The sequence below is a fragment of the Polyodon spathula genome, chromosome 1 (genome assembly GCF_017654505.1).
Source record: "Polyodon spathula isolate WHYD16114869_AA chromosome 1, ASM1765450v1, whole genome shotgun sequence".
NCBI lineage: Eukaryota > Metazoa > Chordata > Actinopteri > Acipenseriformes > Polyodontidae > Polyodon > Polyodon spathula.
This window is the reverse complement of record NC_054534.1, coordinates 10,788,057-10,814,854: the sequence shown is the minus strand read 5'-3', so window position 1 is coordinate 10,814,854 and position 26,798 is coordinate 10,788,057. Positions and strand designations below refer to the sequence as shown.

Here is a 26,798-nt window from a genome sequence, read left to right as displayed (position 1 = left end):
AGTGTGTCTTGTTTTTTAATCAATTCACTGTATTAAATAATAATAAAAAAAAAAATTATGCATTTTTTTGGAAGGATATTTAATAAAATGTACTTTTTTGTTAATTAAAACATGTTTTTACTTTTTTTTTTTAAAGTTAGTTGACCCATTTTATAATCACAATAAGGCACTTCAGGGTGTGGGATACTCTCCAATATCCACACGCTGGGCGGTTAAAGCCACTCGGCTTCGCCTCGTGACTTAACGCACCCAGGGCGTGTGGATAGAATATATATCCCACACCCTGTCGTGCCTTATTGATTCCATATACCACCGTCATAGCCCTGCAGAGTGTAAGCAGAAGTAGATTTACATGCAGGATGAACTGAACTCCCTTAGAAAACATCAGCCATGGTCTAGACAATTGTATGACCTGGTTTATGGGCATAAAATAAATAAAAAGGAAATAAAAAGATAAACTCTGTCTATTTCAGGCACTTTCAAGATCTTGGTTTATTGTATGGTAAAAAGCATGTATACAGATTAGGAATCCCTTTAATTTCTTGTATACAGTTATACATTATCTAGTATATTAACAAAAAGGTCAGACACCTGCAAACCCCCATCACAAGTCAGCTATACACCCAAATCATTGAAGGCTTATCAGCCCAAAGTATTATATACACTAAATGAAGTTAGCTACCATAAAGCAAGCCATAAGAGGTAACAATAGCAAGTTTTAAAAAAAGGATTTTGCTTAAGGAATTTGGTAACTAAAAAGGTATATGCAATACAAAATGAGTAATTAAATCGTTTGAATTAGAGTACTGTATATTGAAAAAAATAAAATGTCATGCAAAATAGGCATAGAATATTTACTGTATATGAAGATTTGCAAAGAAACACATTATCTTATTTTACACTCCAGGTTGGGAGAACTGGACAAAAGCTTCCTTTATGGATTATACAAACAGAACATCACAACTGTTTCGTACAACACACTGGGAAAAACAAAACTAGAAGATGATCTGCATGGGTGGGGATACCTATACAGTGCACCTCAACATTACACCAGAAACACACATGCTTTATGAAGCCCAGCTGCTGGGTAAAGTAAGAATGAGGGCCACGTGCATACTTGTGTCTTGCAGAATACAAGGGTACAGGGGTTTACTCTACATGGTAAATTATATACAGAGTGTACTGGAATGTACCCCATCCCAGGATTGATCTATTTCAATAGTGTGATGTATAGGCAACGGGAAGCTGTGTTGGTTGCGCTTTTTAAAATTATAAAAATGAAATATTACAGGTTTAAAAGAGGCTAACACACTGCATCCATCAACATAGAAAAGCAATTCACATAAACCAATCTTTTAAGGATGTATTTAGTAAAATCATATATATATATATATATATATATATATATATATATATATATATATATATATATATATTTAAGGATTTAAAAATATCTAGTTTTATGATTTGGAAGAACTAAAAATAAAGATATTTCTACAGCAGTGTTGAATTGTTGCAAACTGCTGCAATATGTAAGTTTTGCTAGGTGGACTGACTTGGATGGTAAATCTCAGTACCTCTTCTTGTAGAAGTGTGCACTATCAGCTGGAGGGCCTTACACAGATGATACTGCATTACACAGGTGCACTGAGAAAAAGAATCAGGCATTCAAATGTCACAGTGAATTATCTTGAGCTGCACAATACACAACTGGAAATATTTGCTGAAAAACAAACAAAACTAAATAATCAGTATGAATTAGGTTGATCAATAAAAATGTAAATACTATGAATAGGTCCCTCCACAGTCTCAGAGTAATGCTCAAAATATCACCCAGTGGCTTTCAAAACAAACCAATTTTTGTCCTGGTTGAAACAGAAGAAAAACATGAGCATTCATAAAAGCAAAGTTCTTTTTAAAGAAAGAAATACATGGACTGAAAAAGAAATATTAAAATGAGGATACATGTGGAGTCATCAATGGCCTAATTCAATATAGAGAAAACTACATGACATAGCGACAGGAGAACAAGTTTGATATCAGTCCACTTCAAACATCTATTTAGTAAAGGCTGCCATAACAGCCCAAACAAGCTCATTTGTGTTGGTCTTCATACTTTCAACTTCGGGGTCCAAGTCCAGCAGCAGTCGTACTCTTTTCATGGCCAAGTCGTACTGGTCGTCCAAAAGAGGGGCGAAAGCGTTCTCCAACACGTCTGAGGAATGGGCTAAAAAAATGAGGGCCAGCAGGCGCTTGTCCATGCGGTGGGGGTCGTTCACCCACTTCTCCAGCACGGCTTCCTGAACTCTCTTAATGAGGCGCTGCTTGATGTTGTTGTTGGTGAGGGGGTGCGTGGTCATGTCAAAAAGCAGGAAGTTCTGTTTCTCTGTGGTGAGCACTCCTTTCTCCACCAGGTTCTTGGCCAGTCGTTCACGCACATTCCTTAACTGATAGTGTAGCTTCAAAGGGTTCCACGTTTCACCTAAACAAAAAAGAAATATGTAAGAGTCATGCAGTTTCCTTGTTCAACTAAAACATACATACAAAATCAAACACACTGGAAACTCACCAGCCAAATACAAAGCCACAACATATCTGCTAGTCAGACACCCTTGGTCTGATCGGCTTTTTATTTGGAACGTGGGTTTGTTACATTGTACCCTGCTGTATATACAACTAGGCAGTACTCTGCAAAATATAAAAGTATTACCTGATGTCTTTTGATCGACTAACCCTACTGGGTCGATTGCAGTGTACCAGTGACTTAGTCCGCATCAAGTGGACTAAAATGCAGTCTAGCAAATCCTGCAGATCTGTACCAAGTTAGTCCTGATTGCAGCGTACCAAACAGCCAATCCTGAAAATTGGTTTAGCTGACCTGAACAAGTGGAACAAGTTACACTGATAATGAGGACTAACCCATAATAAGCCATTGCAAATGCAGATGGAAATTCACAATTTCCAAAGTGTAAAGACAAACTCGGACATTTACGTGTACATTGTCATTACTAGCATTTGATTAAAAAAAAACTACACTGAAGATATTGAACCAGAACAAAAGTCAGAAATATGAAAAGATATGAAAAAAGCAAATACTTTAATGATAAAATGATAAAAGTGTTTTTATTACATTAGGCGTGATTCGGGCAAATTTAAGTAAAAGTACACCTATATTCATAATATAATCGTAGCCTACTAGATGTCTTTTTATGCACACTCCGCATACTAATCATACATGCACTGTAACTTGCCGGTAGCCAATTGCTGCTTGAGACTGAACGTTAAGTTCTAATTTATATTTAATACACAATACATAGACATTTCAGGTTAAACTAAATATATCACATGTGCATGCTTTATTATTTAAATACACAGTATCTTACTGTGCAGCACTTTAAAGTTATTACAAAATGTACATTAAAAAAAAATCAAACCAATCTCTTCAGAACACTTTGTTCCTCAACCATAATAAAATTATACAAAAAAGGAAAAGGGTTCCACATTACTATAGTATTTTATTCAAATCTACCATATACATTCACTGTCTACCTAAAAAAAAAAAAAAAAAAAAAAAAAATGAAGAATTGCTTAATATAGTGTATTATTATATTTAGGTACATTACACCATTACAGAGTGCAACTGAATCTTCTGGCACCGACAGTCTCCTTTTCATTTGTACATATCCTATTAAGCTACTGACTGCAGCTGCACACCTGGATTGACTAGACATGGTCACATCCAGATCCTTTTCACAGAACAGAGAAGAAAGCACATTGTCACGTTTCTTTTTTATTACAAAATAAGGGCAGAGGGGAACAAAAACTAAAACAATGCACTCACTGTAGCGATTATTACTGTCCTTGGGAGCAGACTTATATGGTCCTCCACTTACCCAGACTCCCAGGTTATCTCCTTACTGCTGATAAGAGGAAGCACTCCAACCACTACTAAAATGTGCTGCGTGTGTTTGTACTATAATAAATACAGCAGCTCAGCCACTGACTAACTGGGTGTGTGCGACCTGAAGCAAGTCACTTAACCTCCTTGTGCTCCATTCTTCGGATGAGACGCAAAACAAACAAGGTTCTATTGAAAGTGACTCAGCAGCAGTATAGTTCACCTAGTCTTTGGATAAAAGCATCTGCAAAATGACCAATTAACTTAAAAACCGAGCTTTAACATCTAGAAATAGTGCTTCTTGTTTTTTTAATCAATTCACTGTATTAAATAATACAAAATTAATTTAATTAATGCATTTTTTGGAAGGATATTTAATAAAATGTACTTTTTTGTTCATTAAAACATGTTTTTACTTTTTTTAAATTTTGTATTTAGTTAGTTGACCCATTTTATAATCACAATAAGGCACTTCAGGGTGTGGGATACTCTCCAATATCCACACGCTGGTCGGTTAAAGCCACTTGGCTTCGCCTCGTGACTTAAAGCACCCGGGGCGTGTGGATAGCTCAAGTAGTCTTTAGATAAAAGCATCTGCTAAATGACCAATTAACTTAAAAACCGTGCTGACACCTCTGCAAATCTCCCCTTGTAAGAATATGTATGTACTGTACAGGCAGAGTAACCTGTAACAATTAGTGGATAATGGTTTAATTGGAAAAAAAAAATAAAAAATCAGAGCTCTTCTGACAAGTTTGGAGGCCTGCACGGCTCGTGTGTCTTTGACGGTGCTATGCACCTAATGCATGAGTTAGTGCAGCTGGATGCTTTAACATAGTCCAAATACACAGACAGACTATTCAAGAAATAACTGAATCTGTTGGCTGTTAAGAGGAATGTTTTGGCACAACAGAGAGACATATTGTATGTAGTGAATAGCATTGTTCTTTGGTATAAGATGTGTTCTATGGCAAGTTTCCTGGGAAGAACATTGGTTATGCTCAGTGCTTCAGATAAGGTTTTGGGTCTGGGAGTAACTTACCCTCTAATTTTAACACAGGGGGTAAAATGCAACATTACCTTGAAGTCATGAGTAATCTCTGGTAATACTGTACAATCTTTAAATAATAATGGGGTACGCATTAAAAAAAAAAAAAAAAAAGAGAGAGATAGCCTTCCATTTTAACTGCAATGTTACTTTGAATTACTGTACAAAAAATATTAAAATAAAATCAGAGATAACAGCTATTCTTATTTACTTTATTCACCACAGCCAATATGACTTTGAAGAGAAGCACAGAAACAGAACTTATATTTTAACATGAAATTCTACACTCAATGAACATGTTAAAATGTCAATATAAAGTCATATAGATAAATAAAATAAGGACATTCATTAAGTTATAAAATAGTTTGTTTAATATTATAGGCACCGTTTTTTTTTTTAGCAGTTGCCTCCGACGATGGTTACAGTCGGATTTGTAGCTGGACTGGGGCGTTTACACTTCAACCTGTGTAGCTTCAAATTTTTCTCTATTCTTACTGTGATTGGCTGCAAAGACAACAGGGCTAGCCAGAGATTGCATAATATTTGTTGGCTTGGTTTTCCTTGTGGACAGTTTCCTAGTAACTGAAGTTAGTGGAAATTTTAGGGCGAGAAGAGAGGCAGACAAGTAAGTTATGCCAATTTTTACACATTCAATTTAAAAATTTAGTGTGCATTTCAATTTTTTTTTTTTTTTTTTTTTTTTTTTTTACTCGTAACAACGTCAAGTACGCAGTTTATCTGGAACTGCTGGGTATACCTGATAATTCTGTGAAAAGCCTTCCTGTCTTGTATCAGCACTGCGTAGCTGAACTTGCTATCAATAGGCTGGTGTTACAGGCATGACTCCGATAGGAAGCTAAGCAATGTGTCAATCATTTGAATGACCCACAAAGCAAGAAAGTTCTTGGGAGTTGCAGGCGTCTGGAACACAAACATCATTAGTGCCCTTTAAGAGGGACGGAGCTATCTGGGCAATCAATCGGGTTGCAGTTTTCCATAATAAAAAGCCATGCTGCACCAATGGTGCATCTATGAAATCAGGACACCTGGGGAAAGACACCAGGCCAAATGTTAAATAAAGCAAGAGAACATTCAAAGAGGAGGTTAAATGTCTAAGAGATACAAATGGCAAAATCATAGCTGAAGAAAAAAATAGCAAATATATTAAATGATTATTTCTCACAAGTTTTTACAAAGGAGGATACGGACAACATGCTCAGAATAAAGTGTGGTAACCAGTGGAGTACCACAGGGATCAGTATTAGGTCCTCTGCTATTCCTAATCTACATTAATGATTTAGGTTCTGGTACAGTAAGCAAACTTGTTAAATTCGCAAACAACACAAAAATAGGAGGAGTTGCAGCAGCAAAGGTCATTCAAAATGATCTAGACAAGATTAAAAACTGGGCAGACACATGGCAAATGACATTTAATAGAGAAAAGTGTAAGGTACTGCATGCAGGAAATAAAAATGTACATTATAAATATCATATGGGAGATACTGAAATTGGAGAAGGAATCTATGAAAAAGACCCAGGAGTTTTTGTTGACTCTGAAATGACTTCATCTAGACAATGTGGGGAAGCTATAAAAAAGGCTAACAAGATCCTCGGATACATTGTGAAAAGTGTTGAATTTAAATCAAGGGAAGTAATGTTAAAACTGTACAATGCATTAGTAAGACCTCATCTTGAATATTTTGTTCAGTTCTCGTCACCTCGCTACAAAAAGGATATTGCTGCTCTAGAAAGAGTGCAAAGAAGAGCGACCAGAATTATTCTGGGTTTAAAAGGCATGTCTTATGCAGACAGGCTAAAAGAATTGAATCTTGAACAAAGACGACTATGCGGCGACCTAACTCAAGCATTCAAATTCTAAAAGGTATTGACATTGTCGACCCAAGGGACTTTTTCGACCTGAAAAAAGAAACAAGGACCAGGGGTCACAAATGGAGATTAGACAAAGGGGCATTCAGAACAGAAAACAGGAGGCACTTTTTTACACAGAGAATTGTGAGGGTCTGGAATCAACTCCCCAGTAATGTTGTTGAAGCTGACACCCTGGGATCCTTCAAGAAGCTGCTTAATGAGATTCTGGGATCAATAAGCTACTAACAACCAAACGAGCAAGATGGGCCAAATGGCCTCCTCTTGTTTGTAAACTGTTTAAGAACATAAAGTTTCACACAAAATAAAAAAGGGATGCTATTGTGGCAGCTTTTACTGTACACCTCAGCTATAGGGTTTGGGAAAAATACATACAATTCAAATGAAAGATTCATTAGAGGAAATCCATGTTTATACTTTAGGAAAAACATTTTTTGCTCATAAGCAATTCAGGAGTTTGAAAAGATATGTTTTCCTGTTTAGCATTTTAATTATTCTTGTCCAGTAAGTCCTAAGAAAGTACACTGTCATACAAAAGGTGACAGCACCCTCTAGTGGTAATATGACCTGCACTTCAAGAGGTTGCACACAAAGCCACAGAAATTCTAAGGGCTTACAGTGGCTCTCAAAAGTATTTACCCCCTTTGGACTTTTCCACATTTTATTGTGTTACAACATGGAATCAAATGGATTTAATTACAAGTTTTTGCCACTGATCAACACAAAAAAGTCCATAATGTCAAAGTGAAAAATAATCTCCAAATTGTTCTAAATTAATTACAAATATAAAACAGAAAATAATTGATTGCATAAGTATTCACCCCCTTTGTTATGACACACCTAAATAAGCTCTGGTGCAACCAATTGTCTTTAGAAGTCACATAATTAGTTGAATGGAGTCCTCCTGTGTGCAATTAAGGTGTTTCACATGATTTTAGCTTAAATACACCTGTCTCTGGGAGGTCCCACAGTTGGTTAGTACATTTCCTAACAAAAACTACATCATGAAGACAAAGGAACATTCAAAGCAAATCCGGAATAAGGTTCTTCAAAAGCACCCATCAGGGGTAGGATATAAGAACATTTCCAAGGTATTGAATATGCGTCTGGAGCACAGTAAAGTCCATTATTAAGAAATGGAGAGAATAAGGCACAACTGTGAATCTGTCTAGAACAGGCCGTCCTCAAAAACTGAGCATCCGGGCGAGAAGGGCACTAGTCAGGGAGGCCACCAAGAGGCCTATGACAACTCTAAAGGAATTACAGTCTTCCACGGCTGAGCTGGGAGACACTGTGCATACGGCAATAATAGCCCAGGTGCGTCACATAACTGGCCTTTATGGGAGAGTTGCAAAAAGAAAGCCATTGTTGAAAAAACTCACATCAAATCTCAGCTAGAGTTTGCCAGAAGGCATGTGGGAGACTCTGAGACCAAGTGGAAGAAGATTCTATGGTCTGCCAAGACCAAAATAGAGCTTTATGGCCGCAAAGCTAAGCGCTATGTTTGGCGCAAGCCTAACACCGCACATCATCCTGAGCACACCATCCCTACCGTGAACCATGGTGGTGGCAGCATCATGCTATGGGGATGCTTCTCTGCATCAGGGCCTGGAAAGCTTGTTAAGATAGAGGGCAAAATGGATGCAGCAAAGTAAAGAGAAATCCTGGAGAAAAACCTGCTGAAGTCTGCAAGAGACCTGGGACTTGGGAGAAGATTCATCTTCCAGCAGGACAATGAGCCCAAACATACAGCTCAAGCCACTGGAGTGGCTTAAAAACAAAAAGGTCAATGTTCTGGAGTGACCCAGTCAAAGCCCAGAACTCAATCTAATTGAGAATATGTGGAAAAAGTTGAAAATTGCTGTTCACCAAAGGTCCCCATCCAACTTGATGGAGCTTGAGCAATTTTGCAAAGAAGAATGGGCAAAAACTGCAGTGTCCAGATGTGCAAAGCTGATAGAGACTTATCCAAATAGAATCATGGATGCAATTGCTTCCAAAGGTGCCTCTACCAAATATTGACTCAAGGGGGTGAATACTTATGCAATCAATTATTTTCTGTTCTGTATTTGTAATTAATTTAGAACAAATTTGTAGATTTTATTTTTCACTTGACATTATGAACTTTATGTTGATCAGTGGCAAAAACTCCTAATTAAATCCATTTTGATTCCATGTTGTAACACAATAAACTGTTGAAAAGTCCAAAGGGGGCGAATACTTTTGAGAGCCACTGTACATACGTGTCTCTGTGTGCTGTGTTTGTTTCCATTTGATTAAATCATGAATTACATTTTTAGCAGAATTCTCATGTGGAAAGCTCCACAATGCAGGGCAATATAAAATAGGAACCTGTCATTCTTTTCTTTTATTCTTTTTTGTAAGGCTGTGTGATCCAGCGGTTAAAGAAAAATGCATGTAACCAGGAGATCCCCGTTGTAAATCCCAGCTCAGCCACTGACTCACTGTGTGACCCTGAGCAAGTCACTTAACCTCCTTGTGCTCTATCTTTTGGGTGAGAAGTTGTTGTAAGTGACTCTGCAAGTGATGCACAGTTTACACACCCTAGTCTCGTATCTTGTAAAGCGCTTTGTGATGGTGGTCCACTACGAAAGGCTCTATATAAAAATAAAGATTATTAGTATTATTATTCCTATGACCGATTCATTTGTTCTGCAGAATCGCTGAAATTGCATGCCACTGTTGCATGACAGTTCCAGTCAATCTGCAAATCAGCAGACCTAACAATTATTCTGGAGAGCAGACTGTCATCAATTACAGGTGGTAGTGCAGCCAAGTGCAGCCAACTATCTCTGCGGAACACCATGCTAATGAATTAGGGCTGTCCTGGCTGCACAGCATCTATACCATACACTTATGTCGATTGCAAACACTTCTTTTTTTTTTTTTTTTTTTTTTTAAATAACTTTACAATATATATACATTGCTGTGCAAGAGTCTTAGACATGTTGCATTTTTCTACTCTGATGAATTATGAGCATCAACAATTTACAAAAAAGTCTCCACAAGTGTTTTCTGCTATTATAACAACCTTGACTTAAGGAAGGAAGGTCTCTTACTAAATGACCAGGTGCAAGGCATTTGAGCAATCAGAGCCCCTGCTAAGTCTGCTCTGAACTGAACACACTTATCAATCACGGCAGGCAGAAGTCTCACCCAGTTGTGTATGTTTAGTATCCAGAGCTGTTCATGCAGCTATAGGTGATAGCAATTCATGAACTGTAACAGGGGTGTGACTACTCAAATCCCTGGCTCCTGATCCTCTAAACAAACATGTTGTCAGTAGTTGTGGATGTAGGACCCCGGTAGGTCCTCATCATCTACTTACCGCTCAGCAGCTCGATCCAGCTTTGCACAGTTTCAGGAGGCTGGGTCTCTTTAATGTGTTTCAAAGCTTCATCAAGCAGCACGTCCCCAGCCGGAGCATCTGATTTACAGATCACCTAGCAACATCAAACACCAAACTTACTGCTTTAAAGAAACACAAATTTGGAATACAACGCTTCGAATACAACGTTTTATTTGCTGATGCGTGGCAGAATAAAATACCAATTTATACTTTGGCGGTAGCAGACCAGAATTTAAATAAGTGAGCTTGTTAAAAATAATATACCCTTGCATGATGTTATATGGAGAAAAAACATGCAAGTTGTAAAACGAGTTTCTTTAGAAGAATGTACATTTCTTTCATAAACTTTCAATTCTAAAACAAAATTTCTAAAATACGACACTTAAAATACAGTAGAACCTGCCAACTGTGATTTAACTGGTTCCTGAAATCCATTGTATATGTAACAATGTCGCGTCTCAGAGGGAATCATTATACTACATTACAGTTGCATTAACAACATTGGGGCGTTATAAACTAGGCTTTATTTCTCCCACAGTAAAACATTGTTTATTTCAGTCTAAAAATAGATATTTCACAGTAGTTAACGATTTCTGAAAAAGGTGTAGCAGAAAATAAGGCTTGAAAATAGTTCTGAAATTCATATGGCCTTACCTTTCTTGCCAATAGACTTTTCCGCCTCATTCCACATGCTTCCAGCTGCAGACGACCTCTTAATGCCAGTTCAATTAGCATGCAGCCCCGTAAACCAGAAGAGATGCAGTCATTCCAAAAGGATGTGTAGCCCTAGAACACACACACACACACATGCACACAAGAGTCACTGAGCTTTTACAATCATTCAGCGTGTTCTACACAAATGAACTGCGCTTCTAGCACTGCTCCAGGGTGGCCGAGTGTAGCACAGGGGTCTTTCCAGTGCTGAAGGCTGGCCATTTGGGCCACTGCAGCATGTCTGTTGTTTGTTCCAACATATCCACCAAACCCACTGAATTTAAGACGCAATTATCCTGGGTGTGTCGCTGTGAAGCTGGCAGAGCGGTGGTCTCTGGCGGGTGCGAGAGTGTCCGATATAAACGATTACTGGAACCAAGTGTGTCTCTGTTTTCTGCCTCCTGCCTAAAAGGCTACAGTATTGAAATGATGAAAGTCCGCTAAAATGGTTACTTAATACAGGTTTGAGTCCGTTGCTGGGTAAGAAAACTGTGGTCACTGGTCTTGTTAAACAGGTGATCGTTTAATACAGTTAAATAAAAGCACAGATATCATTGGTAGGAGTTTAAAGGGGTCACTTAAGACCAGGTGGTTACATGAGCAGGTTTGACTGTATATTGAATATATAGGTCCTACTGTACATCTACCAAACTACAGCTGACAAAGTTGCTTTTATGAACAGCTAGCTTATGAATAGCTATACTAATAATACATTAAAAAATGCAAATAAAAAAAAGACCTACATAATGAAGCCTTACCACTGAGCTCAGCACTGGAACTGCACAGTGTAGTGCTGTAGCTGGACCTCCCCAGCAGTATATACAGCAGGGCTTTATGACTCCAGAGACCCAGGAGAGGAGCCTGCCTCTCGTATGATCAAGGAGCATAAACACTTCCACAATAAATCCAGCTATCACTCTACTGTGAATAACAAAAGCACTGCATTGAAATCCCTGGAATGCACAGAGTCTGGTTTGCACATCTCCAGTAGGGTCATTCTCAGATACAGTACTACAGGGGAACGATTCACAACTTCAACTTCACACAATCTGTGCAACTTTGAAACTCAGAACTTATCTTCAATAAACTATACTTATTTGAAAGCCAAAAGAAGACGCTTGTGACTTCTCTTTTCCCTTTTTTTCCTTTTATGGCTTAAATTCAACACTTTCAAATACTGTTCCACAAAAAAAAAGTTTTTTTGAAGTTCCTAACAATCCCAGAAGACCCAAATGCAGACCTTTAAGAGCAGTCATCCTTTTATTTCTTCACAATAGTTGGGAGTGGCAGAGCTGAGCAATACAGCTAGTCTCATTTCTTTGAAATAAAGAAAACTATGAGACGTGCTTAGTCTGACTAACTACACTGCTCCACACACTTAATGGGTATTAACAGCTGTGGAACACAAACCTGTCCAGTTTTGTCATACCTTTAAGCGTGTCCACATTGGATGCAAGCTGTATGCTGTATCTTCCAAAACCATGATGCCATTACAGACATGTACACAGGGAACACACAATGAATCAATAATGACAATCACAATCACCTGAATGCCTCCCACAGTAACCCATGTTTGATACCAGTGCTAGGAAAGGTTTATGGCAGGCTTTGCATAGTAATAGGAATACAAATGTATTAGTGCATTACAGACTCACTCGGTCCACGCTTGCTCACTGTACTGCATCGTACTGTACATACTGCATGCCATGCTTTAGAGTTTTACATACAGGCCTATCTACAGAACCACTTCTCCAAAAGGGATGAAACTTCTTAACAGAGTGTCACAATCTTTCAGACATTTGGTGAATTGAGTGTTGGGTACAATAAGAACACGCAGGATAGAATCACATTCAGTACTGGCATTTGTAACAAACCTGGTTCTCTGGCAATAAACAAGCCCCCAACAAGTTTGTATTTGATAAGACTCCACTTGTTTCTTATCTTGCACGTCCCTTCATCAAGACGCAGTGTCTTAATGTGGGGCGATGTAGCCCCAGGGCAGTCGGACTTCATTTCATTTGGATTCCCGTCATGTCCACCGCAGGAGTTTCAAGTACTTTAAAAAGACAACACCACATGCCTGTGCGTGAGATTGATGAAAGCGATTCACTCAATGGAGGGGTTCTGTAAATGAGTGAAGCTATTGTTTGTAAATATCAAAAGGGAACGATTACGGTGAATTTTATTTTGCTACACTTCCATCTCCCCATCAAAATATATTTTAGGCTATGTTTGCTCACATATTGGTCCCAGATCTACTATTTACTGTGTTTCACAGCTCAACAAAGCAGCCGCAGATAAAACAGTTTAGTTTGCGAAAATTAACTGAGTGATACTAAATGCTAAATACTGAGGAATAATCCATGGCTCCAGCTAAACAAGTCCCATGGACACCTTTTTGAAAGTGTCGTATTGTCAGTTTCCTTCTTTTATGTTTTGATATTCTGTTACAAAGGCATTCCAGGTAATACAACATGTGGATACATTCCTCAAGGAGTTGTTACAGTGTATTAATCACAGCTTAGCTGTGAATTTTATAAGGTATTGTTTCTCACCACCAACCTGTGTTGTGGTGTTTGATGGCCTGAATCACTTTTAAAAGGGACTAGTTTAGCAAAGGATTTATTAAGGACTGCTATATTTAACACTAGTTTTGATTGATTAAATCAAGTGGGCAGTCCATGAAGACATTTTCAGCTGTTTCAGAAGAGTTAGACATTTCTGCTCATGTTTCAAAGCACTAATGTGTATACATGCTCAGAAAACCCTTCTTAAACATTAGGGGTGAACATTTTTTTGACGGTACGATTAAGAACCTGCTAACAAACATAAGCATGCAATAATTTGTGTCTGCACTGATAATTAGATCATATTATTTTTATCATGTACTCTAGAAGCCTCGCCTATCAATCACTGTGTTAAGGGTTTTATCATGTCCACCGGCAGCAGCGTGAGACAGAAGCAGAGCGGAGGCAAGTTATTATTGTTGATAATCTCGTCAGGGCGACAGTGAAATCCGACCTGCACTGATCAGTTTAAAATCCAGTGTGACCTTGCCTCATGTTCTTGATAAGAGTAATGCTGTGTATACAATGTGTAAGGCTCAAATTTGCAGGGCTCTGGACTTGGACTAAAATGGTTGCAAATGCGACAAAAAAAATAATTAATTTTAGGGGTTAGGCACATTGGCACCTGTAACAGAAAAATGCTGCCTCTCCCTTTAAAAGCATGTGTCAATATTTATGAATGCGCTATGGACGTCAGTCTGCAAGAACTGCATGAAAGGGTGTGATATAAACTGAAGTGCGTGAAGTTATACTAACAACAACATTGAATACAAATGTTTGTAAGCGCAGATAGGTGCTGTATTAACAACAGCAGAATACAATAGCCACAGTTTCATGCAACAGTTGTGACAGTGACCAAATGTGTTTAAGTAGGGATGGGAAATACTTGAGCGTTAATTACCACAAGTTAACACTAGAACCACTGCCGTTATACTCATACCTAAAACCACCGCCAGCAGTCATTATGAGGGTGCATTTCAAACATCAATATTAAAATGTAAGCACATCATATCAAACATTTGCACAGCCAAAACGCCTTATTTCAATGAACAATTAAATATAAAAGGGTTTATTTTCTAACTTATCGCATGTAAAGCACTACTTCAGAAAATGAACAAGTATAATAAAAAAAACATTTCAAAAGAAGCTTGTGTGTAAACAGGTATATGTACATACAAAACTGAAAAAACAAGTAGTTTAATTTAAAACGAAAGCTCTTGCTTGTGTCACTCAATGCAGCACAGAATCCAGGTTGAGCTGCTACAGCCTGCTGCTTTGCAGTTTTCTGATCAAAATGTTTCTGCCGAAGCACTGCGGCTAGCTTTAAGATGAAATCTCTCCTACTGATATTTTCCCCAGTGCATTCCTTGTACAAAACGAAGGACTTGAAGGCTGCAAGGTCCAGTAGAGATAACAGGCTTGTATACATATAAAAAAAATAGAATACCGTAGGTTACATTCAAAGTAAAAACACGTATTGTAAAAGGCAGTCAAAATGACGGCTTTGGCGGTTCTAGGTGGGCGGGCTTATAACTTCCTTATTTTCTTGATCTTGCCTTTCAAACACCATCAGGGTATTTAATACATGTATTTAGGAAAATCATAAACAGACAACCATATAATTTTGGCATGCAGAGTAATTTAAATTTGAAGACACCAAACCATCCAAATTACTTCTGTGGCTAGTGTTAAGGTGGTATATGTGAATACAATTTTGTAATGACCCCTGGTCTTGAGGCTCAAAGCAAGAGATGGAGATGGGATCCAGGTGCTAACAAAACTACTTTATTAAACAGGGTCTGTGTTTGGGTCAGGACCACACCACAAAAACAATAAATCCTTCCTCCTGTCTCTATCCCAAAAACTTGCTCAGTTTCTCGCTCGCTCTATTCCACACACAGGTTCCAGCTCTCTGTCCCCCTCACACACAGTGGACCACTACTCTCATGGGGGGTGCAGAGTAAGGGCTCTAAATGACATGGTCTGCACCAAACAGCGGCTCTCACACACACTACCGAAACTAGTGGTATGGTCCCTCCCAGGAACAATACAGATAATGTGAAAGAACAGAACCAGACGAAACAAGACAAACAAGAAAGACAAACAAGGAAGTCTTGCCGACCTGAACTGACCGGGTCACTACAATATATTGAACTTACATTCATGAAGAGATACCTATTTTATTTATTTATTTATTTATTTTTTGAGTACTCGAGTAATAAATTAGTGCTCAAGTAATTATAAATTATTCAGAGTACTCTAATCCGCCACTATGTTGGAGTCTTGTGTGCAGATATCGTAAATGTACTGAAAAGAATAAAATGGTAATATGTAATCATAAGAGCTGCCTGTTACGCTGTCAGATCAGGACTTCACTGATATCGGGCATGGGAGCTGCTGCATTGCAGAATGCTGTTTCTCACGTTACACTGTACACAATTAGAGGTGCCACCACAAATTGCAGACGCAAATATGTAAAAGATAAACATGCCGAGTTAACTACAGTCAGCAGCTGCACAGATCAACCATTCAGCAGAATGTGGCAAACTAGTGAGTACAGACATTAAGTCACTGTTTTAGTATCACTTCAGTGTCTTAAGTGAGATTTCAGACTAGGTACAATCGCTGCCCCCGCAAGATGTGCGGCTCCATTTTAAAACGGCTTTGATATGAAAATGAAAAACAATCGGATACAACTTAATATTTTTGTTTATGAGCATCATACATAACACAGAGCAGAAACACTATATTTACAATGAAAATTACTAACTTTTCTTATTTTTTTTGGAAAAGAGCACATACATAAACATGAAAAAGTGTAATAAAATAAACTTTACGCAATAAACTTCTGTGTAAACAGGTGCAGAAAGCAGTAAACACAAATATATAAATATAAAACAAATACTAGTTATACAAATAGCATAAAGCAGCTCAAAGGCTCAGTCTGTCTGTTCAGAGTTCTAGTACAGCTTTCCAAGTACAATTTACGCAGAACACATGCTTTTCAACTGTACCAGTGCATTTGCCACAGACTGCCTTTTCACAACAGGCGCAGACATCAAAATATCTGTTTTTATTGCATTTAGCAACCTGGCATTGCCTTTAATTCTATGTGCCAATGGGCACAGCGCTGGCTGAAGATTGAGGAGCATTTGCCAGCCGGCTTTCATTTCTCTTATCAAAATGTTTCTGTTGTAGCTCCAGTGCTAGCTGCAAAATGAAGTCCCTCCGTTTGATTGTGTTGCCGGTGCACTCCTTGTACAAAACCAAAGCTTTGATGGCTGCCAGGTCCAAAATACTATAAAAAACAGCCACAAGCCACCTGCAAGTCCCATCTTTGACAGAATACAGCCGTGCCGTTTGATCCAGTATATCCACACCGTACTTCGTTGCGTTGTAAAATACAACAGACTCTAGCTTTCGTCTAGCATTAGTCCCGATGGTCACGGATTTGTGCAGTGAGCTTTTTATTATTATTTTTTTTTTTTTACACCTGTACACGCATAAGGTGGCACAATCGTTCTGCCCGAGAAGCGTAGTTGAGTGCAGGGGGGCTCACACGGCTTGACTGCGATATATAATACGCTCTTTCACAATGACTTTGATTTTATTACAAAGCCCAGACTAAAGTGTCGACTATATTGCATTGATTTCAATATGCCGCATAAACTGCGGGTCTGGTGGTTGAAGAAGCAAGTGTTTATAACTTATTCATTTTTATGATTCTGCAGCTTAACATCATATGGGTATTTAATTCAAATATTTAGTAACACTTAAGAACGGACTTGCACGAGATATTCACACACAGAGATATTTAAATTTGAATTGCAAAAGCCGCTCAAAAAGCAGCTATGGCAGTGCTAGTGTTAAGCAGTTGAATAGGATAGCAACCAACTTGCTCCTGAAGTTGCATGCAGCAATTGCATTTGGCCGAGCAGCAACTGGCTCCTAAGGCAACAATTCAGTCTGGAGCCCTTTTGTCTTAAAGAAATGTATTTTAAAGAATAAAAAGTGTTTTACCAGTGTTTGTTGGAAAACATGGATTGAGAATTGATTAGGGGTTTGCTACGCATGTGGACTAGCAGAGCTATACTGGTGTTCTTTTCTGAAAAGAGACTAATATTGCAGATAGCAGACTGTTTGGTTCAAATTGCATGTACTGCTAACCACTGATAGAGACGATGCGTCTACAAACTGCCCAACAATGACTGCAAGCTAATGAGATAACAATGCTGTGGACTAGAAGGGAACAGGCTCTAGACTTCAGAGAGATCAAAAGAGATAATCCCACTGGCATCAATGGGGGTCGCAAGGAGATAACAAAAGGCAGATGTATGGACCTTTTGTCTCCAGGAGTGTGAAGAATGCACTGAGTTCAGAGGTTGTCACACTAGACTACACACACAGACACACACACACATTAACACTCACACAATAAATTAAATTACCTTGACCATTGGTTAATGTCAGAGAAAGGGGAGGTGGACCATCTATACAGAAGGGTATTTAATGTCATGCAAACATTGTAATGTTGAGTTCTGTATGTCCTGTACCTGGGACCAGACTCCCTGCATATTTCAATAAACCTGGCAACTGATTGAAGAAAAGGACTCTGTGCATTTTCTTGAATCTACTTACTCACCATCTATTTTTTTAGGTACTTCAGTGTTACTGCAAACATTTGCACAAGCAAATGATTCAATTGTATGATTTTTATGTTTCATGCTTCATTTACTGTATTGTGATGCGTATTGTATCGTGAACCCTGTATAGCAGTATGTATCGTAAAGACACTGCCGATATCCAGCCCTATTAAAAATAAGGTTTTGTGGGGGCTCCCTAGTGGCTTATCTGGTAAAGGCACTCCCTATAGCCTGGTAGTCATTGGTTCAGATCCAGGCTATCTCACTGCCGACCGTGGACGGGCGTTTCCAGGGGAAAGCGCACAATTGGCCGAGCGCCACCCGGAGTGGGAAGGGCTGAAGTTGGCCAGGGTGTCCTCAGTTCACCGCGTAACAGCGACCCCTGTAGACTGTCAGGGCACCTGCAGGCCTGCCTGCAAACGGCCCAGAGCTGCGTGGTCCTCCGATGCTGTAGCTCTGAGGTAGCTGCATGGCCAGGCTGTAGAGTGAAAAGAAGCGGATGGCTGACAGCACACGTTTCGGAGGACGTGTGCGTTTGTCTTCGTCTCTCCAGAGTCAGCGCGGGGGTTGCAGCTGTGAGCCAGGCTTACAAATTGGGCATTTCAAACTGGGGAGAAATCAGGGTAAAATACAATTGGCGATTTCAAATAATAAAAAAAAAATTTAATTGAAAAAAAAAAAAAATGTGAATAGGGCTCTGTATTAGCAGGTTATCTATTGGTTTTGAAAGAATCAATGCAAGGGTCAGGTGTGTAGATGACATCATGCAGTTCTTTTTTGAAGCTAGCTCTCTACAGTACAGTAGTTCACTTTTATGTTAAATTTGACCTACAGAATGACAGGAGGCCTATATAGCTGTGTACAATGCAACGTCAATATCCAGCTAATAAAACCTCAGTATCCTAGCCAAATTAAGTCACAGACCAAAGTGAAGGGTAACGTTCCATTTCACCCAAGGAATTTCCACAACACTGCAGATATGAAGCTGGCATTTCAAAGCATTTAATATATTAAACTGATGAAAAAGAAGCTGATTTAATAAAACATACAAGCACTCCCAAGGAGGATACTGAATTATTTAACATTATTAAAGCACAGAGCTTTTGACTAATGTAATAAACACATGGAGATTATCAGAACCAAATCAACCAGGCATCTCTGTTTACAGGACACAAGGAAGACCTGTTTCAACTTTGTTAGAAAACAAAATGTGTACTATATTGAATACTAGACTAGACTATCAGATTCCAGTCTTTTAAACATTAGACATTCTAGAATATCAAATTATTACAATTCATTGACATATCATTGTTATTTAAGGATTACAAATATGTGTGCTAGTAAACCCCTTCCCAAAACTAAGACACAGAAAGCAGTTTGTCAATGCTTTTAACAGCACGGAATCTCACACTAGTCTCAGTCTAGGCAGGGGTCACTCCAGGTTGGCTGTGGGGCTCCAATGGTTGGAACCTCGAAGCAGCAGAAGATCCTTGAGCCCAATTCTGTAAATCTTTAAAAATAAGAGCGCTAGATGGGTCCAAGATATCAGTAGGGTCACATTTTGGAAGCTTTCACTCAGCACTTTCACTGATCAGTACAGATGACAGTTTTCACACACTGAGCAGCTGACACGGAAGAGTGGCATAAATTTACCACATTGCATCATTTACGAAAAGCATTACAAGTTGTCAAAAGGAGGTACTCATTTTAATAAAGATACTGTACACCAAATGGGTGCCAGTTCTATGATCACAATGTTTCTTTAATATGCATTATCGTTTACAAATGTCCACTGTCACAGTGACAGTACATTCAGACAGCTATAGCAACAATGTAGATTAACGGCTGTAGTGAGAGTGCATTCAGACAGCAATAGCAACACTGTACATTTAGTGTTATGCAGTCCAAGGCCGTTTTACACATTGGATAGCTGGACTATACAGCCGTAGTCTGTAAATTGGACTTAACTCTTGAACAGCAGTTAACTAAAGCTGTTTAAAATAACTATGTATAATCAAACTATATTCTTCCAATATCATACTGCAAGAGCCAATCCATTAGACATAGAAAAGCACAGCAATCGGAAACCAGTGAGCATTCTGCAATTTGAATGTAAAATGCACTACCCTGATGTCATCCCTCTGATATATTTAAAAGTATGCCTTTCAAAAGCCTGCTCTAGTAATAATGTGCACTACATACAACAAGAAGAACAACATTTTACAGGACTGTTGGGGAGCTCTCGATCATGAAGCCTAATCAATGCAACTGTTCGGTACACTGTGCCTTGTAGTGTTCCGCGGTATATTGATACCTACAGTATATCATGATTTTTCAATACTGTTTTTTTTGGGGGAGACGGGGTTTGAGCTTTTTAAAACAAAAAAAATCTGTAATTTTGTGCTTTTAAAAACAATATGAATTCAGCTTTTCAGATCGTCAACCCAATCTCTTTGGCGAATTGACCCCTCTCGCTAGTAAAACATCTTCTGTTCTTATTTAAGGTGCACTGGAATGTTTTGATGAAGACATTTGGCTTGAACACACTTAAACAGAATTATTTTCTAATGGCACGTAAGAGGAAGGCATCTACATTAGTAGACCATTTCATTTTACAAATATAGCATTAAATATAATTAAGGCTTCTGAGTTTCGGTTTTAACCTCATCAAGCCATTTCTTGAAGTGACCCTGTAAATCGGCTTCCACAACAGTGTTTCATTTTTTCATTCCTTGCTCACATTTTTAGGGCACTTCTAAAGATACCCCTGTATGTAAAACATCTGGCCTAGTTATCAAAAGTCTGCTTGAGGGAAAGTATTTCTATTATTTTGTTATATATAAGAATAAAGACATTCCTTGTGAATAGAGTATATGAAGGTTCCTTAAACACCAGAGTTCTCTTTTTATATGCAAGAAATAAAGAAAATTGTGTATTCTAGAAGGCAACGACCTTTGAATACACTGGAACTGGAAATATTTAAACAGAAAGCATTTCACCATGTTGTAGCAATATTAACTGTGTATTAGCCTCTTATGCACTTTGTACTTGCAAAAAATAAATACATTTGGCAGCCATTTAAAATGCATTGGACGTAAGATCCAAACTATGGCAATAGTATGGAATATCATGATACTGTGCATAGTATCGTATCGATGCTCCTAAATGAGGTGTTGCAGAACACTAGTGCTGGGTGTGCAATTCGTATTGCCCGACGCCCGGGGTAACAAGATTTGTGGGAGGGGCAACAAGTTTTGCCGTTATACTTTGCCCGTTGGACAAGTAGTTTTCATTTATTTATTTTTCCAATGTTCTTGCTGTTGCTAGAAAGACACTGCGGGTATACTTCTAGAGAGCCACATAAGTTAATGAAAACTGAATTGTGGAAGTCTAGCACCTACACACAAACATTTAAAAAGTATTCATGCACCACCCCTATCACTTCTGATTGGCTAGATGTGGGAAAAGATTATCTAATATTGATTACAAAGAAACCCAGAAATGGCTGCCAAGAGAGCCTCTGGCAGTGCACGGGCAGATTTTTTAAACTTCAGGTATTATTTAGGTTTTTTGTAAATTAGCAAATATGTGATGCTGCTATCTTAATGCATGAACCTGATATTTAAATGCAGCAATCTAGTAAACATACAACAAAAACACCACCATAGTCACTAAGGTATTAGCAGATTAGAAAAAAATATGTTGTGTAATTTATAACATTTATAAAAAGTAGATTTTTCTAGCACTTTGTCCCTTGGTCAACAAGTGTTTTTCAAAAATTGCACCACCCACCCAAATGCCAGTGCCTTGTCTACTTCATGATAGTGACCGCCAAACTACAGCAGCATTGTATTTGTGTTGGTCTGTATAATTTATATTCAAAATCTGCAATAAACACATTTTACACAACATACTGTATGAGTCGGAAAACGCAAAAGTAAGTTGATTTGAAATGGAGAACAGAACCGATTTAACAGGAACTGTGGCAATTAGGTTTTATTCCATATGCAAATATCCCAGTATGCAAAGGTTAGAGACTGCCTGAAAAACTAGAATCAACAAGACCTACCATGAATGGACAAGAAGAATGTACTGTACAGAAGCATTTACAAAATGGGGCGTTCAGAAACAAAAGTACATAGCCAATATAATGCAGCATTGTTTCGTTACTCCGACCCTGGTATTATAAAGTGCTGTTTTTGTTTGTTGCTTTTGAAATGAACAGAATCTATTAGGACAATCATAAACAATCTCACCACAATTCTGTGCAGAGTGCGACTTAATAGAAATCAAGCCCAGATTTTATACTGGCACCAGTTATCTTCTTTTTCTTTTTAAAAAACAATGCAGCATGGGTGATGTTACAAAAACAGTGCAGCTGGTGAATTCGTTTGATTAAACGAACGCAGAGCACTGGCAAGACACACTAAACACCTGGGCTCTCAAGACTGTCTTTCCCAGTGTGACCAAAGTAGCCAAAAAGATACATGAAAGATCTATGCATTAACATCATAATGATCGTCGCCATCGTTTCCATAACATAATTCTATAGAAACCGTAAATAGACAATTTTATTTAAAAAATATTTACATTAAATAAATAAATGGTATGTTATTGTTTAGTTAAACCTTGTAAATTAAAAGCACACTTTTGTAAAAACATACTGCCTATCTGATCAAACCTCGGTTTCGATTTTTTAAAAACCCACTGCTTTTTTTTGTTTTTAAATCTTATGAGTAAGTTGAACATGCCTCCTCCTCTAAAAACCTTACATAAAATAATAAGTATTTGTTAAAAAGAGAAAATGTCAACCTCTCTGTCCTTTAGTCCCAGAAGAAGCACCTCCTCCATCAGGGTGAGCCGAGTTTCTTTAGAATCCCCCTTGTCATCTTCCTCCTGCTCTTCCCCTCTGCGGGGCTCAGAATCCTCGTCCCCGGATCCCCTCTCCTTGTCGGCGACGGCGCTGCGTGAGGCCTCTGTTCGCCTCTGCACCAGGCCCGAGCTTCGCTGGGTCAGGGAAGTCATAGTCTCACCAGACAAGTCCAAAAAATGGGAAGATCCTGATCTCTTCTTGCCTGCGATTCCGATCCTAAGAGGCTACCGTTTTATTCCCGTTTTGGCATTAAAAAGCAGCTGTTTATAAACCCGAGATCTCGGTCTCTCCCCCTCCTTCTCTTTGCCTCCACTCTTTCTTTCTCGTCTCTTCAGTGGCTTCACCCAATATGGCGGTGAGCGATGACGACAGCAGTGGATGTGGCACTCCAGGTAGGTCGAGGAGAAGCCAGTCTGAGCACCACAGCCTGGGTGACAGTGTGTAAATGTTAAAGACGGCATAGACCCACGCTTACGACATGAGCACTACGTTATCTTTTGTGAACTCGAGGGAGTCTATTCAAGACACTTGTTTGGGTTTGCAGCATGCAGATAAGAAGAAGATGAAGATCTTCAAATAAACAACCCCACTCTTCCTTATTATTGTTAGTTTAATATTATTCCTACCCTAGATTGTATGATTTTACCCAGTTGTCTTTGGGAAACAGTGGCCAGGTAGAGATTTTATTAGTAATTCTCATGCTGTGCAGGTCAGAATAAATGCATTGTAAATTGCCTGCTTTTAAAAAAGTTGAGTGCTGGTTCTTAATGTCTTTGTAATGGCCTGGCTTGGGTCCTGCCTAAGCCAGTGAGTTCTCAGTATACAAGTCACCTGAACGGAGGTCCCCAGCCCCTGTATGACACACTCCCCAGCTGCACAGTGAAGGCAGGATGGTGCCTGTGGAAATTGCTTTTACTTTGTGTAGTTACACCTAGGGTTGCCTACAGCCGTATTGGCGCTATGTGTTTGTGTGAGAGGTCCCGGGTTCGCGCATGCCCTCCGCCTGTGTTATGTGCTTGCCTATGTTAACCGAGATCACTACTATATATATATATATATACTGTAAAACTTCAAATAAATGCCAAGTCTCAAATAATAAGATTGTTATTGCATAGCAGTTTCACACATTCCAGGTTTTACTACAAGCTTGATTAGCCTCAGTTTATAGGTAACTAGGTCAGGTGTGTCATATTAAACTCATAGTAAAACCAGGAATTGCTGAAACTGCTATACAATGGGAGTCTTATTGACATCCCTGTATTGTGGCAGAGTAGGGGGAGGAAAGATGTAGTCCAGGGCAGGACTGCATACCCCAGAATGCCACAGGTTTAGTATTAGCCAGCATTGGAATCACTTGAGTTAACATTTAATGAGGGACCTCTGTCTGGGATTTAGCAGGCATGTATCTAAACAGGTCTGTAAGGTGTGTTTTATGTCTGTGTCAGTCCTGGGTGTGTGTAGACCTGGGCCCTGTTCCTCGTAGCTGGTTTAACTAATTCAGGCTAATCAGACGTTAGCCAGATTCAATTAACCCGATAATTGAAGTCAGGTTATCTCCGTTCCTCGACGGCGAATACAGGCTAAAAGTGTCTCGTTAAATCGATTCCGACTTAAGAAATCCAGATAATTGCGGGGCTCACGCTACCTCAAAAGGGAGAATCGCAGAGCACTGAAACAATGATCTTCACGAAAGATGACGTCGAAAGAGAGAGGAACTTTTTTTTCAGCCTGACTGAGCAAGAGCTTATCATGGAATGTTTTGAGGAATATAAAAGCATTATCACAACTGAATGCAAAACTGCTGCTGCTGCTGCCAAGTCCAGAGAGGAAGCATGAAAAAAAAAATTGCAGATAGCTAAATGCATAAGTGTTTTGTTGTTTTTTTGTTTTTTTTTAATTTATTTTTTATTACACAGGCTATGTATTTACCCCAATATAATTATTTCACACACGTTCAATTTAAATTTGCATGCTTGTAATAATGGAATGTAACATTTAACCGAGAGTTTGCTGCATGAGAATGGTTAGCTCTCTATTGTTTTGTCATAATTTGCCCTTGTTCTTTTTTTAATATATAATACTGTAGTATTATGTTTTACTAATTAATCTGTCTGATATAATTGGTGTTTCTTTAACTTTGTAGCCAAATTAACAGGAAATGATTAGGTATTTATTTTTCCCATGCATGTAGTAACAATCCCATGGGCATTAAATGGACTTGGCAGCAGGTTAAAATATAAAAACATTATTCAAAGTGGTAAGTATTTATACTAATTATGGCATGTCATTGTGTAGAATGATTTGTCAATGAGATGTGTTCTATAATATCAGCGAACAAGAAGAGGGAGGAACGGCAGAAGACTGGAGGGGGACCTGCGGCATCTGACTTCACCTGCAGAGCAGCTGGCCCTCCAGCACAATCTGGGTAGGCCAATGATGAAGGGCATTGCTGGGGGCAGTTCCTCTGAAGAGGCTGGCAGCAGTGTGAGGTCTTATGTCAAAGGTAAGTGCACCCCAATCTCTGAGCTTTCTCAGAATTCGTATTACGCACATTTTGCAGTGACAGGACATTCAGTGACCCTGCTGCAGCGACCACAATAATTTTGGAACCAGCAGAGGGACCTGCTGATGTAAGTTAATAGTGCCTGGTTTGTTATGGAATGGTACTCTATGCGTAGGCTACATTGCATGTGTTGTCTAAAACAGATGAAATTGTTCTGGAGTTCCTATTATTCCTAATATTCTGTAGCAGACTGCTGATCCAGACGATGACGTGGAGACCATATCAGTGTGCTGTATTCCTGAGGAGGTAAAAGCAACTTGTGAAAACAGAAGTACTACTCCTATTCAACTGTGCTAATCACAGTTGATTAAACTGTCTCTCCATCGAGTGCTACATTGGACTAAACTTTACATTTCTTTAGGGCACTGAACCACACCCAGAGCATGCTGAGCCTGACCTGCTGGGAATAGAGAGGTGACTGCTCATTCAGGACATACCAGTGTCATTGTAGTAAGGAGAGGCAAGACTGTTGTGACCAGTTGACCACCACGTTAAACTGAATTATGAATGCTGTCTTTTAGAGAGACAGCAAAAGCCAGGAAGATGTGCGGTCTCTATGCAAGCACTACCTTCGGCAGGAGATTGCTTATCGCCAACTGAAAATGAGAAAACTAGAAAAGGAGATACAATTGCTTGATAAACACCTGCTGGATGTAAGTGTAACCATACTAAGGCTTTTGTCTAAACCCATTCTGAAAGGTGTGATCAGTCATGGATTACAACTGTATCCAAAAAAAATCTTCTGCTTTTCTCTTAACAGGACCATCCATGAAATTCCAAGTAAAGGATTTATTTTTGAACGTGACGTTCTTGTTTTGACATGCTATTACTCACTGTTGGCAATGTAAACTTCTCAGTTTACAACAAAAGAAACCCAACTGTGCATACACTATTGGTCTCCAGTTGAAGGTCTGTTCGAACATAAGAAAGTTTACAAACGAGAGGAGGCCATTCGGCCCATCTTGCTTGTTTGGTTGTTAGTAGCTTATTGATCCCAAAATCTCATCAAGCAGCTTCTTGAAGAATCCCAGGGTGTCAGCTTCAACAACATTACTGGGGAGTTGATTCCAGACCCTCACAATTCTCTGTGTAAAAAAGTGCCTCCTATTTTCTGTTCTGAATGCCCCTTTGTCTAATCTCCATTTGTGACCCCTGGTCCTTGTTTCTTTTTTCAGGCTGAAAAAGTCCCTTGGGTCGACACTGTCAATACCTTTTAGAATTTTGAATGCTTGAAT

The 26,798-nt window shown here is 38.9% G+C and overlaps 1 protein-coding gene across 1 annotated transcript; it reads right to left on the bottom strand.

Annotated features, from left to right (window-relative positions):
• Positions 1–467: 467 nt before the first annotated feature.
• Positions 468–23,363, bottom strand: LOC121314099 (Golgi phosphoprotein 3). The gene is made up of 4 exons (XM_041246996.1): positions 22,940–23,363; positions 10,858–10,989; positions 10,183–10,297; positions 468–2,482 (listed from the first exon to the last, which is right to left on the bottom strand). The coding sequence occupies exons 1-4, from the start codon at positions 23,150–23,152 to the stop codon at positions 2,058–2,060; spliced, it is 885 nt and encodes a 294-aa protein (XP_041102930.1). The 5' UTR covers positions 23,153–23,363; the 3' UTR covers positions 468–2,057.
• Positions 23,364–26,798: the final 3,435 nt, after the last annotated feature.

What these genes read in the sequence shown, in the direction of transcription:
- LOC121314099 (XM_041246996.1), bottom strand. Translation starts at nt 23,152, where the DNA reads ATGACTTCCCTGACCCAGCGAAGCTCGGGCCTGGTGCAGAGGCGAACA. An exon ending in TGGGACTAAAGGACAGAGAG is followed by an intron (nt 10,990 to 22,939) that starts GTTGACATTTTC and finishes TGTGTGTTCTAG; the next exon opens with GGCTACACATCCTTTTGGAA. An exon ending in CTGGATCGAGCTGCTGAGCG is followed by an intron (nt 2,483 to 10,182) that starts GTAAGTAGATGA and finishes TTTTTTGTTTAG; the next exon opens with GTGAAACGTGGAACCCTTTG.